Here is a 17,120-nt window from a genome sequence, read left to right as displayed (position 1 = left end):
TGAACCAGAAAATTATCTTACCAAGGACACTCTGTCAAGGCTTAGTTTAAGGTTGGCCAATGAGAAACTAGACTTTGAGAGGGAAGAAACGCCTATCAAGGTTGAGGTAGGTAGTAAGAGGAAGCTAGGTGAAGAGGGCGTTCCAAGTGGGTCTGTGAGGAAGAGTCAAAGGTTGGCTGGGTCCAAGTCTCTGAAGGACAAGGATCAAGGTGAAACAGTATTTATTCACCTAGACTCGGATCCAATTCCTTCTACTGCTGTGGATTTTCCGTTATTATCAACTACAGGGCTCAACAAGCTACTCCGAGAAATTCAGGACTCTTTGACATTTCTCCACACCAGGATAAATGCCATAGAGACCACTGCCTCTGCTCTGGATTCTCAGCAGCAACAACAACTGATAGCTATCAAGAATGCTGATACGGGATCAGGAACAAGGTGAATGGTGTGACCTCAAAAATTGATTATGTGGTCTCCTCTCTCTTCAAACGCTCAAAGCCCTAACTTCCTTTAACTTTGAAACAATTGAACAAGTTTTTTTGTGGCTGTAATTATTGTTAAACAATTTCTTTTGGATCTCTCTTTATGTGTCCTTTTTGCGACACATGAAGCACTTTTAATTTCTTCTATTTTCTGCTTTACTCTGCATATTGCTACATATCTGCTGTCCATATTGTTGCTTTGTGCCTGCTTATTTTTTTTTTTGTGCTTGGATGGGTAATATTATGAGATCCGTGTTTGAGCAACTTGCTTGATGCCTAGACTGTTGACTCTCTAGTGCTGCAGGGTCATTTCTTGGTTTTGATAATGACAAAGGGGGAAGAGATATTGTTTGTATATATTTTTTATATTTTTATCTTCATTCCTACTTAGTTCCTATGCATGTTTTCTCATCCCAGTTTCCAGTAGAGCCTGATCTTGTTCCCAGTCTTAGTTGAGTCTACTTAGGTCTGTTTGTGTGATTTTTTTTGAGTTATTTTTTTAATATAAAAAATATAAAAATCTTCAAATTATTTGTCATAATAGAAAAACGAGGATTAATGTATCATAAGGGGAGTGGGAAAAAAATAGAGTATAGTGAGGAAATATGATGGGCTCACCTCATTAAAAGATTGGTAAAAGCAAGTTCAGAATAGAATATAACACAGTGCACAAATTAATATGAAATGGCCAAATAAACAAAAAGTGCACAATAAAATATGAATTGGTAGTGTATATGCTTAGGTAGACTCTTGGATCGATGTGTGGCTATATAGGGATAGTTTGCTTCAACTTATTAGATCTAATCATATTTGACAAGAGTTGAAATTATCAAAAAATTTTAAAAGAGACGGTCTAATTTTAATATAAAAGTAGACGTAGTCACTAAATGAATTAAACTAGTCACCAAATGAAATTAACCTACTCACCAATGGGCTAATTATCTTTTTAATATTGAGGAAATATGGTGGGATCACCTCATTAAAAGATTGGTAAAAGCAAGTTCAGAATAGAATATAACACAGTGCACAGATTAATATGAAATGGCCAAATGAACAAAAAGTGCACAATAAAATATGAATTGGTAGTGTATATGCTTAGGTACACTCTTGGATCGATGTGTGGCTATATAGGGTTCGTTTGCTTCAACTTATTAGATCTAATCATATTTGACAAGAGTTGAAATTATCAAAAATTATTAAAAGAAACGGTCTAATTTTAATATGAAAGTAGACGTAGTCACTAAATGAATTAAACTAGTCACCAAATGAAATTAACCTACTCACTAATGAGCTTATTATCTTTTTAATATTAGGATTACCATTGTCTAGTTTTAATTTAAAAATAGGCAATCTCTTACAAGACAAACTCTGAAATTATTAGAAGGATAAGATCTGATTTGATCTGATCTGAAATATGCCGCGAAGAACGGATCCATAGTGTAGGAAGCTATGGTCTTTTTTTTTTTTTTTGGAGACGGTGGTGTGGGGTTAGGAGTTTAGGACGTTAGGTGTAGTACTTGATGTCACTGTATAGAGGATTCAGGCTTCAAAGATGGCTAGTCTGAGATCATACTATAGCAAATTGGCAATTAGCAGAATAACAGCTCAAATTGGGATCTTGTATAATCTCTATATTTGAGTAATAACCATGTTAAGGAACTCTAGCAATGGTATTGATCCGATCCCCTTTAAATTTAGGAATTAGGATGGTGCATTGTCTCTTGAAAACTCTTTCATTTGGTTAAAATGTTGCAATTATTTTAAGACGGAGGGAGTAGCCCTCCTCTCAATAAGCAACACTCCACTTCGAAATAATTCAATATTGATCAACATGCCTTCATATGCAATACAGAGGCAGCAGAGCTTGATGTCGAGTGAAAGATTTTCAATTTTCCAAACATTCAAGCTAAGCGTTTGATGTAGGATGGAATACTATGAATCTATTATGATAATTTAGGCTCCGTTTGGTTGGATGTAAAACATTTTTAATGTAAAATGATTTTTGATGTAAAATATTTTACAATGAAAAATTCAAATGCAAAGCTAATTTACCATTGTTTGGTTGTAAAAGAGAAAAATGAAAGGAAAGGGGAGAGGATGGACAACAGACAAGCGGATACTAAAAGGTTGCTAAGGAAGAGGATAGACAAGAGGATACTAAAAGGTCGCTAAGGAAGAGGGAGGAAATGTGTTTTCCCTTCTTTTTGAAAGGAAAATGACTTTCACCTAAAGCTCCCTTGATGGAAATCTTGTTTTACACCCCTTATCAAACCAAACAACGGAAAATGAAAGGAAAAGGAAAACTCATTTTCATGGAAAATATTTTACACCCTACCAAACGGAGCCTTAATGGTAAAAAGAATTTTACTGCAGTATGTTACATTACATTTACATCAGACCAAGAAAGTTGGTCCAAGAAAAAGGGGAGAAAAAAAAAAGAGAGGACTATCCCTAACTCTCCTAAAACATTACTTGTATCAACTGGCAACAATGTGTTGCATTACATTTAGTAACTGACAAAGTAATAATTGGCGAATAATCGTGATATTTCTCATTCATTGTTTGGGTTTATATAGATACAAGAATCCCGTTGGGGGAGAATTAGCTAGGCAAATAATATATCATCTTTCCTAATAAGAAGATAAGAAAGTATCTAAAGAATATCTATAATATCTAGAATAATATCTTAACAATGAATAAAATGTGATCTCCATCTACGATCTTGAAAGACAATGAAATTCAATTATTGGTGGTCCTTGAACTATTAGTCTTTTACCCTGTAGTTCAAAACTCACGTTTTTCTCGACAAAGATGAAAAGGACAACAGGAGCACGATATCAAGATTTTTACTGGACTTCTTGTAACAATGTGGAGGCTTCCTCTCAGTAGGAACGACAATATTACTATAGTAACTTGCTAAGTTGCTATGTGTCACTAGTTCTCTACCACTAAGTATAAAATATTTATTAATTTCATTTTACAAGCATTAAATGACCAGAAATTATATTACTTTTCTTCATTTGAGGTGACTAATATGAATTGAACAAAATTTTAACTATTTATGCCATGCTTGGATTGAGGATAAAGGATTAAGAGGTAATAAAAATCAAGCTATGAAATATGAAGGTGAATTAAAATGGTGATATAGAGAAAATGATATGATCTTGTAATAAGAGATTAGAGGAGAGATGGGAAACTATTATCCTCTATATGAGGGTAATGGTCATCCTATAAGGTGGTCGGTAACTATTACCCCTATAATGAGGGTAATAGTTTCCCCTCCTCCTTACATTTTTCTTTGCATAAAATAGTTTATCAACTCGATTACCATTTTTTTTTCTTTCATCATGACCTCAAGCTATCTTAACTTTACCTTTCCACTAGCTTAATCTATCTTTATTTTTCTTAGTTTGACTTTCATTACCCCCTTAATTTATTACCCCCAATCCAAGCATGTCCTTAATTGTACTATCTCCATTTCCTTTTGTTCTTCCCATTTGGAATCTTGACACTACTCATAGAATGAGAAAATCTCCTCAATTATACATAATATATAAGACACTATATGATCATATTGGATCTTATTTGATTGATCTCGATGAACACTACAAGAATATTTAATCATTTTAATTTTTACAAATATGTAGTAAAAGATATATAAGGTCAAGCAAGTGCATTGACATATATGCAAAATCAAAATTGGAAGAATAAAAGGGAATAGAGAGAGTACTTTATTAGTATGCATGATTCAAATGCTTGTGTTTTTTCTTGGTATTCCTGTCGGATATTTTATTTAACACATCTATAGTTTTCGAAAAAGTTTATTTGGAGAACAGTTTACTGGTGAACAGTGAAATAAAGGTTGTGGGACCCGATAAAAAAGTAAAATGACAATTCCACTCGTTCCCTCACATTTTTGGTGAGTTCACCAGTGAACTATAACTAAATATAGTAAAACTCATAGTTTTGCATTCCATATTTTGGTCATTTATATAATGTACATGAATAATATGATCACACATTTTCAGAGGGAGAGTCTTTTTTCTCTATTAATTTTTTTTATATAAAAATATACTTCTACAAACACCTACTCCTTCCGTCCCTGAAAAATTGCAACATTTACTTTTTCACGGTTTGCAAGACACATATGTGACCATAAATATCTGTGATTTCGTGTTAGTAAAAATTATGAAATTTATATATTTAAAAACTACACGTTATGACGAATCAAACAAGATCTCAATTGATAGGGTTTTAACATAAATATTTTATTTTTTGGCAATTCAAAGTTGTTATTGATAGCCAAATAAAACATGATTACAAGAGTCTCACTCACCATCAAGACATGCCAGCCCAGAAGCCAAATCAACAAGGAAGACATACAGGGCAACAGGCCTACAACCAGAAGGCCCCTAACTCAAGTAATATGTAAAGGCCTCATAGCCTCAGAACTCCTAAAAGCAGTTCTAAACAGGATTTGCCTACGACTAGCTAATACATCCATTGCAGAGCCTTGAAATACAAGTGCATTCCTATTTAGCCAAATTTGATAGATTCTTCTACAAAGAAAATGCAATATAATTGTGCCTGAGGTGACCTGCTCCTGCTGTACTGAACAACACACTTCACTTCTTCTTGAAAGCTTCTGCTTACAGCTGGGAGCCCAAGCTGTTGTTGACAGATAGTTTAAACTCTCCTAGCCACTGGACAACTAAAGAATAAGTGATTCACAGTCTCTCTATCAGCCTGACATAGATTACAAGTAGCATCTTCAATCAATCCCCAAGTATTCAGTCTATCTTTAGTAGATAATCTACCATGAAGGGCAAGCCATGTAATGAAGATAGCCTTGGAAGTAGCTGGGATGTTACATATAATCCTCCTCCATCCCACTTTAGGATGATCACCTTGAACCACCTTATACAAGGTTTTAATAGAGAATACAGGGCCAGCAAGCATATTCACTAATCCCTGATGAGTAGCAATTAATTGCCTACTGCTAAGAATCTTCTTCATAGACCAAGAAAGTCTATTAGGGATAACCATGCTAAGCACATCTTGATGTTTGATGTAGTACACATGCAACCACGTGATCCACAACTTATCTTGTTTCTTTGATAATGCCCAAAGATGCTTTGCAATAGCAACTTTATTCCAGCTAGCAAGGTCTTTAATATTCCATCCACCACATCCCTTAGGAAGACAAACAGTTTCCCAAGCAACTGGAGCTTTCTTGGATTTCTCCCCTTGACCAGTCCATAGGTAAGTTCTGCAAATACTCTGGATTTCCTTGAAGACTACTCTTTTAGGCAAAATAAAAATCTGACACCAGTAGAGCTGAAAACCATGAAGTATGGATGACACCAACTGCAGTCTAGCTGCATAAGAGAGTTTTTTCACTAATCGAAGCCTCACTCTAGCCATAGTTTTATCAATCAGTGGCTTACATTCATGGTAAAATAACTTTCTAGTACTTAGAGGTACACCCAAGTACTTGAAAGGAAAGGAGCCCATAGGAACATTCACAATTTGCTGCAAAACTTCTCTTTGATCCCCACTAGTACCAGCTATATACAGATTACTCTTATCTAAGTTTGCTTCCAACCCAGAAGCATGTGAGAATTAGTAAAAGCATCAAATAGAAGTTGAAGGGACCCTGCATCAGCCCTAGCAAATATTAACAAATCATCTGCAAACATGAGGTGAGTGATGTTTTACTTGGCACACCTTGGATGATAATGGAACCCTAGCTTCCCCTTTAACTGCATAAGGCATCTAGACAGGTACTCCATACCCAGCAAACAGAAAGGGGGACATTGGGTCCTCTTGCCTTAACCCCTTTTTAGCACCAAAAGGCTTACAAGGAATTCCAATGATAAGTATAGAGAAGGAAACTGAAGTTACACAAGCCATCACCCAGCCTACAAACTTAGTGGGGAACCCTATCTCACACATCACACTTTCCAAAAAGGACCACTCAAGAAAGTCATATGTTTTCTTGAGATCAATTTTAAGCATACACCTTGGTGATATATTTTTAGTAGTGTATCCTTTAATTAGCTCAGTAGCTAGAAGGATATTGTATGATATATTCCTACCGGGAATGAATCAAGATTGTGCCAAGTCAATAACACTAATTATCATACACTACATTCTATTAGTCAAAATCTTAGCAATGATTTTGTACAAATTAGTGCAACAAGCAATGGGCCTATAATCCTTAACCAGTGTAGGATTAGCCACCTTAGGAACTAAGGTGATCAAAGTACAGTTAATAGTTAGCAGCATAATACCTGTTTCAAAGAATTGACTGACTGCAGCACACACCTCAGTTTTAATAAAAGGCCATGCTTTCTTGAAGAACAGGCTATTGAACCCATCTATACCAGGCGCCTTAGCTTCATCAATGGACCATAAAGCAGCTTCAATTTCTTAAGATGTAATAGGTTGAATTAGAGCAGCAGCATCATTTGAGCTTACTTGAACCCCAACTCTCAGCATAGCTACATCAACAAAAGGGAGTTGAGGTGCAGCTGTACCCCGCAACCCTGTATAAAATCTCATAACCCCTTGTTGAATGTCATCAGCAGAAATGAGTTTGGCCCAATTCTCAACATGAAGAATCTCAATACTATTTTGCAAGTATCTCTCTTTCATAGCATGAAAGAAGAAGTGAGTATTGGAGCCACCAAGCTTCATCCATTGCACCCTAGCCTTTTGTTTCAATATAGACTCCTCAACTTACAAAAACTTATGCAATTGAAGAAGACAAGTTTTTTTTAGCCTGGTGTAAAATAGGGCAATTGTGAGTAGTAGCCATCTGGTTTTGAACCTCATGAAGCTCTTTTCTAGCCTTATCAATTTGTAGGCTCAGATTACCATACTCCTTCTTATGCATATGCTTAAGCACATTCTTCACTCTTTGAAGACCTTGCCAAACATCCTGCATTTTATTGTTGCCCCTCCCTACTCCATTCCAATTATCAGCAACAACCTCCATAAACCCTCATGAGTAGCCATATAGCTAAAAAATTTAAAAGACCTACCTTTGCTTACTGAATTAGCAAACCATCTAAGGATTAATGGGGAATGATCAGAAACACCTGGATTCAAGTACTCCACCACCAAGTTAGAGTACTTAGTAATCTCGAATGAATTCACCAGGCACCTATCTATTCTACTACATATTCTTGCAGCTCTCAGCCCTTTATTGAACCATGAGAAGAAGTGCCCATGCATAAGTCTTGTACTCACTCAAATCAGTATCTCTTAGAACCTCAACAAAGTCTTGAGTTTCATAATGGGAAATAGGCACACCATAAGACACCATGGTTCCACCAGAGTCCTATCCCTATTCCTCAAATCAACCCATAAACTCTTCCTGTCTTCAATTATATGCAACCCATTCACTAACCACCACCAAGTGATCCTAGATAGCTTATCACTCACCATATAATGCACCATTTGAGCAAAAGTATATGTAACTTGGACTCCTACCAGAGATGGATTCCAGACAATCAAAATTCTACCTCTCTTAGAGTGACCATAGTTATAAGCCCATTTTCATTGTCTACCAAATTTATTCATGATTCTCTCATGATTATGAACCTTAACTCTAGTATCCAGTAAGCAAACACAGTAAGTTTATTATTTAGCACAAACTGCTTTATTTCCCCTATCTTAACAGGGTTATTTAACCCTCTCACATTCCAAGTGCACACAATCATCACCCTAAAGAAACAATGAATGAGCTTGTACCAGCCTCATCCACCATGTGAGTCACTACTCCAGGTCCTCCCATATCCACCACTTCTTTGCCTTTTTGGCCCCTAGTAACTATATTCCATATTGGTTCACTTGTCCTGGTGCCAGCTCCTGTTTTAGTAGTAACAGGGACTCCTGAATCAATTATAGCCTTAACAATGTGACCCTCATCTTCAGTAGTGGTAACCACTGACTCCATTCCCTCCCGATTAACTGAAACTTTAACAACCTGAACACCAGCCTCTAAATCAGCACCAGTCTCCTTGTTAGGTCCTACTGGTATATCAGGTTTAGGCACCGATTTCTTCACATTTTGCACAGGACCCTTACTAGGCTTTGCCTTAGAACAATCATGGCCAATGATAGAACATTTACCACAGTAAGAAGGTGCCCACTCAAAATGAACCTTTTGTGTGCGTATCTTACCATTGCCGTCTTCAATAGTAACCACTTGAGGTAATGGTTTAGTTACATCAACTTCAATCAGCAACCTAGCATAGGTAATCCTCTGTTGCTGGGTTGTACATTCATCCGCAAAGAGTGGAGTACCAATCATACTTCTAATCCTACTCAATGATTCCTTACCCCAATAATTCAATGGAAGATTATACAATCTTACCCATAGAGGAATGACTCTAAGAATCTCAGCTTGAAAGTCAAAATTAGAGGTCCACACTTTTACAATAATAGGTCGACTATTAAACATATGAGGGCCTGCATACATCACTTCATTTTTATCATCCACTGCCACAAATTTAACCACAAAATACCTTTTATCATGTAAGAATATTTTAGGTTTAGCAACATGATTCCAGACTTGCTCAATATATCTAGTTATGGCTCCAATAGAGGGGGTCTGTCCCACAACATACAATATAACTGCTGTAGACCACACCTATGTTAGTGCATCTACCTCATTTTGAGAGAGTTGAGCTATAGGCTTACTATCCTTCATTAATGGTGGAATATAAGTGAGACATGCTCCTTTAGCTGTAAGTGTCTTCCTAGCAACAATATTCTCCCATTTACCTCCTTCTGTAAGATTCAACCTTCTAGCAGCACCTCCTGCTCTTGGATTTTGTTCAGCTCCTTCAACCGGGTCAATCAAGGTGGTTTTAGCCACTTCCCTTGCTTCAGTCGCATCTCCTTGTTTACTCTCACTCAACTGAGCAGAACGTTGGGCTTTACAAAACTCATTCATCTCTTCAATTGCACTTTTTGGTGTTTATGTCACTCGGGTTACTGTTCCATTGGATGGCGTTCTTTGTGTAGATGTAGCTCCCCTAGTTACTCCCTCTTTTGTTTGCAAAGACTGCGGTGAAATTTGAGGTTTTTTCCAACGGCCCATGGTGGTTTACAATGACTTTTTAACATAAATATGAATGACAATTAATGGTTAAAGTTTTAAAACATTGACCTAAAATTTAACAATGTTGCAATAAAAATGGGACTGAGGTAGTAAAAGTTTGCTTGATAATGTTTTTTCTTATATTTTCAATATGAACTTCAAGTTCTAAAAAATTAACAATTCAAAAAAGGCAAATGAGACTAAGAATAAAAGGAGGAGGAAGTCTGATAGATGTAATGGGATTATTGGGATCAATAAGTTGGTTTCCAAAAATATTTCACACGAAGAATAACATGCTGAATCAATATAAGCCCCATCTTGTAGTTGGAGCTGTGATTCGCGCATACCCGCTATGGACACTGTTTGTCCATATCGTGGCAAAGTTGTAAATAAATACAACTTTTTCTTTTTCCTTTTTGGTTTTATTTATTTTAATTTTTTTTTTTTTGGGTTTTGACTTCCATACATTCATGATCTGATTCACATTATAGTTGATTTGATTCACATTGTAGTTGATCTAATTCATATAATAGTTGATCTGATTTCTCTCCTACATGATCAGAGTTGTCAAAATTGCCATTAAGTCAACTTTTTTTTTTGTCTTTTCTGGCAAAATTACTAACATACTCCGGTATGGACACTGTTGGCCCATACCGGGTATGTACCAATAGTTTCTCCTTGTAGTTGTAGGCTTGGGATGAAATCCTCTATCCCACTTTTGATATCCCATTTATATTCCAATTGTTTTGATTGGTTGTAAACTTATGCTTTTGAATTTAAAACTTTAATAAAGTGGGCCGGGAGGATAATATAAACCAATCAAAATAAGTGGAAGGCAAATTAAACCCGTAGGCTTGTGCCCTTGTAAAGAAAAATTTTAGTGCTTTATCGTCTATTACGAGAGATACTTTTAATCAATCCAAGAGACTCACATTATTAAGTTGTAAATTCAGTGTCATTTTAGTAAATAGCTAACTTTGATAAATACAAATAAAATACAATAAGTTGTAATTTGCCTTTTTATTTAACCAAAAGCTATTCATTTATTTAAAAATATTTCACCGAATTCGCTTTTGATGTGTATCATATTAATGTCAGGCCCGTCCCTGAGCCTGGACAGGAGGGGTGCCCGCCCAAGGCTCAGAGAGAAAAGGTCCAAGTCGTGTTGTTGCATTCTACAAGTTAAGATAAGTAATTTTGCATTGCATTATATTCATCTTGTATAATTTTAGCTCCTTGGTTTGTTTTCAGTTATTGAGCCCTTACATTTCACCCATCCGGGGTTCGAACCCGCAATCATTTCTATTTTTCTTTTTCCTTTTTTTTTTTTGTCTTTTAGCTTTCTAAATTTTCTTTTGTTTTTTTTTTGTCTTCTAGCTTTCTAATTTTTTTTTCTTTTTTAGTCTTTCAGCTTTCTGATTTTTCTTTTTCGTTTTCTTTCATTTTCAATGATTTTAAAGATTCAGTTTCTTTTTTTTCCTTTTTTAGTTTTCTTTTATTTCTAATGGTTTTAAATAACTATTTAATCTTTAGTAAGTGGTTTTTTCCTTCTCATATAGAGTAACTATGCTTTTGCTATTTGATACCCCCTTCGATTTTATATATCTGTTCAATTTATGTTTACATTGTTTGTTTGCTCTAGTTCGACTATGAGATTACTAATGTATAAGAACAAATGTTAATATAAAATATTATTAAATTTATAACAATGTATATTACACTCAAAATGTTCTATTTTACAAAAAAAAAAAAAATGTAAGAATCAATAAAGTAGGATAGTCAAATATATTTGATGTTAATAAAATCGCAAATGTCAAAGCGGAACTGTTACAAAATGGGTACCTTATAAAAAATGTAAACTATAATGAATTCAGATTTCATGAGTAACCGAACCATATTCAATCGAACTTTGCCCATTAATATGCTCAAATCAATATAGGTCAAGAATAATAGTTGACATTGGGGAGGGCCCATTTTTCTTAGTTTGCCCAAGACCTCCAAAATATCAGGGACACGCCTGATTAATGTACTGGTGAAAGGCTGTTATACTTAAGCAAATCTTCTATAAATAGGGCCTTCCTACCACACCATTCTCCCCAACCTCAACGAGCTCAAACCTAAATCAACCCACCAATAATAATTCAAAGTACCTACAATAATAATGGCTCATCAATTTATCCTCCAAGCAATCGCAACCATCCTTGTTACCCTCCTCTTTCTTTCTTCCCCCACAACTGCGGGGTCCCCAGTCCTAGACATAGATGGGAACCCACTAGAAGTAGGTTCCCAATACTATGTCCTCACAGCGGGCCGGGGAGCAGCTGGTCGTGGGGGCTTGACCGACACTTTCAAGCCCCCAAGTGTTTGCCCCAGTTACGTTGCCCAACATGGCTCATGGACCAATAACGGTAGGCCCGTGACCTTCTACCCATCAGACTCGTCCCAAAAACAAATCATTCAAGGCGACGAAATGAACATCGCCTTCGGCATTATACCCTTGTGCAGGAGCACTGGCATCTGGAGGCTCACTTTCGACAACGAAACCCATGTTCCCTACGTCGCAACCAACGGGGTAATCGGAAACCCCGGGACCTTCGAAACGTTCGGCAATTGGTTCAAGATCGAAAAAGCATTCGGAGACTCCTCTTACAAGATCGTGTTTTGTTTCGTAGAACCTGTTCCAGCTCCAGGTAATACTAATCTTGTTGGCAGAAGAAGACACTGTGAACAACTCGATGCTACTCAAAAAGGGCCAAATGGTGATCTGTCCTACTTAAGTCTTGTACCACTTGACCAAAATCTTCCCTTCTTCGGCTATGTTTTCAAGAAGGTTGATACTAGTAGTGCTACTACTACTACTGCTTTCTACTAAACTAGCTTCGATGGACTTAAGTTTGTACTGCTAGCTAGCTGCATCCTTAGAGCTAAGCTTGCTATGCATGAATAAGAGGTCCTTTTAGTCATCATTTCTCTGGTGGAAGGACTAGATTTAATTTGTGTAACTTACGCGCTGTTCTTCGCGACTTATTTTAGTAAGTTTCCATAAATATAAGTTCAGTTCAGTGCATGAATATATAAGTGTAGTTCTTATGTTAGTTACATATATCGTGACTCGTGAGAAGATTTCAAGAAAAATAAATTCAGTTTAATTTTCATACAAATTAAATATTTTCACATGCATGGTCTACTTTGTAGATACTACTTCATTTATTTTATTTTTACAATAGCAACATAAGGTGCATGCAAATCTTCGAAAATACGCATGTTTTTACATGAAGATGGAATCTGGCACCCACTAAACATACACGAGCAGGAGAAATGGGATAAAGCAAATAGGGATGTTAGGCTGCAAATAAGGATGTTTTAATATGTGGAGTTTCTAAACTTCTGATAATCATGGTAGAATTTGATGCGTCACGAGTCAAGAAGGCCTCAGGCGGAATCCATTAAGTTTTAGCTGTCCAATCAAGAAAGCGGTATCATATGGCTAGGGAGTAACAGCGTGGGGTACGTCAGAGTCTTTCCTTGACTTTCATGCTTTGGTGAATCCGTAGTTTCGCTCTGTGGTGCACTGGGATGGCCTCAGAACTTAAATGCGTAGATGAACATTTATTGAGTGGTATGGAAATTAGCTAATTGTAACATGATGTTTCATAATATATAGAGCAAGAATTGGTGCTTTCAACTGCATTTATCTGCTGTAAATTCAAAATTTCCATTCATGATTTCTTTTGGCTGTACAATGCCCGCTGAAGACGCCGGTAAGGTGATTTATAGTGCTATAAATAAAAATCCTATTTATGGAGGAGGTAGACTCAACAGAAAAATATGGGAAATTCCAGAAGTTTCCATGAATCTGCATTTCTTAAAAAACATGAGTCATCAACACCTTTAAGAGATAGAATCAGTATTTTAAAGATTAAAAAACACTTAGGTGTCTGTCTGGTTCAATATATGAAATGGAAAGAGAATGGACACAAACAGAGGAGGGAAATGGTAATAAAAATGAACACTTTTATTAAGTGTTAGGTTTAAGCCAAGTAATGGAAATGAAGGGTAATCATTACCTTCAAGTAATGAATTTTGTTACTTGAGGGGGAGGGGAAGGTAACAAATTGGGAGAATCCATTACCATCATGTAATGGTAAGGGATTGATGTGGGGTTGAACCAAACAAGAAGAAAGAGAATCGGTAATTGATTTCGTTTGTTAAAACCCAAAAATAATGAACCAAACCACCCCTTAATAGCTAAGTATAACTTACCGACGGAAAACATCTACAAGAAATACGGAAAAAATTGCAGAAAAAGATAAAAAAAAACATATAAGACTCAACGCAAGGCTCACCAACGCCGGGTCAGGTAGCGCGTGTGAGGCTCGCACTGGTTCTGACCCGGTCTGGCCCGCTCTAAAAATTTCCTTAAAAAAATTTATTTATTTACTTATTTTTACAGAAAATCACAATAATTTATTAAAAATCAATATTCTTGAAAGGAACAAATAATATTAATAAATTTAAAAATAAGATCATATTTTCTCCGGCAATAAGTAAGGCATCCACTCATTGTTCGTTCCTGACTTCTATATGACAATTACTAATCGTTTCATCACCGAATCCTGGGCATACGACCCGCGCCAACTAGTGTAATTGCTGATTGATGTAAAGACAATAATACTGTTGAAAGGTGAACATTATTTTTGTAAAATGCTAAAAATGGCATTAATAATGTCAACTAATTAAAGTAGTTGAAGTTTTAGTAGGCAAACATCCACTCCAATTGTTTAAATGTTTAATAAAAAGTATGATGTTAATGTCTTAAAAAAATGACTAATTAGACGATAAAATTAGACGTTTAAATGACCAAATATTGCAAGAAAAAAAGAAAGGAGTAAAACTCAAATAGCGAGCCTTACCCTTTCATGTACCACATTTTTTCGCATTTTAGGAAATGAGATTCAATCGCTCATAATTCACCCGTTTGGCTTCTTAATATATTTTCATTTCTAATAGTTTGTAATTGAAGTATAAGTAACCTATACGATTTTCAAAGGGTCACAAAATTTTCTCATTATATTTATTATTCTTGTCAAACTAGTTAAAACAAAATTTATTTCTTTCCTTAATCACTACCTACTCAAAATTACATGCTTTGCGGGTTCTTCCTAAATACATGCTTCCTACAACGTTCGAAGATGCTATGGTATATCAAGTCAAATTGAACTCCGGCTCTCTCCCGGCTAACAATGAATAAAATGTGACCACCATCTCCGATTTTGAAAGACAATGAAATTCAATTATTGGTGGTCCTTGAACTATTAGTCTTTTACCCTGTAGTTCAAAACTCACGTTTTTCTCGACAAAGATGAAAAGGACAACAGGAGCACGATATCAAGATTTTTACTGGACTTCTTGTAACAATGTGAAGGCTTCCTCTCAGTAGGAACGACAATATTACTATAGTAACTTGCTAAGTTGCTATGTGTCACTAGTTCTCTACCACTAAGCAGTATAAAGTATTTATTAATTTCATTTTACAAGCATTAAATGGGCAGAAATTATATTACTTTTCTTCATTTGAGGTGACTAATATGAATTGAACAAAATTTTAACTATTTATGCCATGCTTAGCTTGGATTGAGGATAAAGGATTAAGAGGTAATAAAAATCAAGCTATGAAATATGAAGGTGAAGTAAAACGGTGATATAGAATAAATGGTTACTCTATGGGGTGGTGGGTAACTATTACCCCCATAATGAGGGTAATAGTTCCCCTCCTCCTTCCATTTTTCTTCACATAAAATAGTTTATCAACTCGATTACCATTCTTTTTCTTTCATCATGACCTCAAGCTATCTTAACTTTCCCTTGCCACTACCTTAGTTTATCTTCATTTTTCTTAGTTTGACTTTCATTATCGCCTTAATTTATTATCCTCAATTCAATGCAAGACCTTAATAGTACTATCTCCATTCCCTTTTGTTCTTCGCATTCGAAATCTTGATCGACACTACTCATAGGATGTGAAAATATTGAGTCTCACAATCTTTTTTTGCTTGCTTTTTCATTCATCAACCACGGTTAATATACAGTACAAAGGAATTGGAGTGAGTTTAGGAAACTATCCTAACAAATCCCATAAATCAAGTGTAACATGTTGCTAATTATAACCCTAAATATATATGTCATGTCTTTAACACCCCCCCTCAAGTTGGAGCATGGGGATTCCAAATGCCCAACTTCGAGAGTAGAGTGTCAAACTGATGTTTCCCGAGGGCCTTTGTAAAAATATTAGCCAAATTGAGTGGTAGTAGGGACATAAGAGGAGTTATGAGTCCATCATTCATTGTGATAAGCGCGTAATAAGTTATAATTTTATTCCATAACTTTAGTCTAATATTTGTCTTTCATGTGTTATTTTTATATTTTTCCCTACTTTTCTTATATGGTGAATATATATTTTCATATTATATTACATCAAATAATTAGATTAATTAGTTGTTGTTTTCTTATTATAGGAAAAACAAGAGAATTACAAAAGTCTTCCATCTAAGTTGCACGTGAGAATTGGAAACACTATAACAAGAAGATTAAAAAAAAAAAAGGAATTTCCAAGGAAGCCAAAGAAAGAAAAAAAAAAGGAAAAAAAAAAGAAAATAAGAAAACTAGAGGATTACAGGTGTCGTGAAGACCAAAAGGAAACAAAAGGAGATAGGAACCTAAAATATCTAACAAACTCCTCCAAATTCATCCTCTTAGAAATATCAAGCAAAGAGAATTTTGTGTTCTAACAAACTACTTCACCGCAAGATATGATTTGTTTATCAGATTTTCGGTTACGAAATTCTATCTTTTTTATTATATCTTCTACACCAACTAGATATAAATTCACCATTTTTGGAATGAGAAGGGACGCAAGCACAGAGAATTGAGGGTCGTGAGACCAAGTTAGAGCACAAGACTGATCCAAGACTAGGAGATCGAGTTGTATTAGAAGGCGAGCAAGCGATACCGATGGCGAAATCGAGCAGCGGCTGTTTGATCTAACGTTAATAATATGTTCTCCCTACTTTATTCCTTGATTATCTAGTTTTGTGATTGAACTTGTTGTTTATACTTGGATTAATCGAGTGAAGCATCATTTTTGAATTTCCTGATTTGTATTTCTTCAATTAAACGTTAAGTTTGATCGTATTTCATTATTGAGTTTGGGGTTTATTCAATTCATATGTTCATTTGGTTGAATTACAAAGTTTAATATTTATACTTGTAGTAGTGCACGATTACTTGTATGAAGTATTTCAACTATGCTAAATTGCTATTAGGCGCAACGTTTAATAGTCGTTTAGAGGTAATGACTTAATATAACTAGTGTGAGCGATTCATATCTTAGTTCTATTAAGTATCTGAACTGATCTTATAAAACAAGTTTATTGGGGTTGGTTCTATTTTAGCAAGATTTCAGGTTTGTATTGAGCAAAATATCCAATAAACTGCGACAATGATTCGTTAACCTAAATGCTAATCTG

The 17,120-nt window shown here is 35.5% G+C and overlaps 1 protein-coding gene across 1 annotated transcript; it reads left to right on the top strand.

Annotated features, from left to right (window-relative positions):
- Positions 1 to 11,677: 11,677 nt before the first annotated feature.
- LOC104903549 (miraculin) lies at positions 11,678 to 12,695 on the top strand. The gene has a single exon (XM_010691598.4). The coding sequence runs from the start codon at positions 11,756 to 11,758 to the stop codon at positions 12,464 to 12,466; it is 711 nt and encodes a 236-aa protein (XP_010689900.2). The 5' UTR covers positions 11,678 to 11,755; the 3' UTR covers positions 12,467 to 12,695.
- The last annotated feature ends 4,425 nt before the right edge of the window (positions 12,696 to 17,120 follow it).

Source organism: Beta vulgaris, chromosome 9, assembly GCF_026745355.1.
Source record: "Beta vulgaris subsp. vulgaris cultivar EL10 chromosome 9, EL10.2, whole genome shotgun sequence".
Classification (NCBI taxonomy): Eukaryota; Viridiplantae; Streptophyta; class Magnoliopsida; order Caryophyllales; family Amaranthaceae; genus Beta; species Beta vulgaris.
This window is presented reverse-complemented; position numbering and strand designations above follow the sequence as displayed.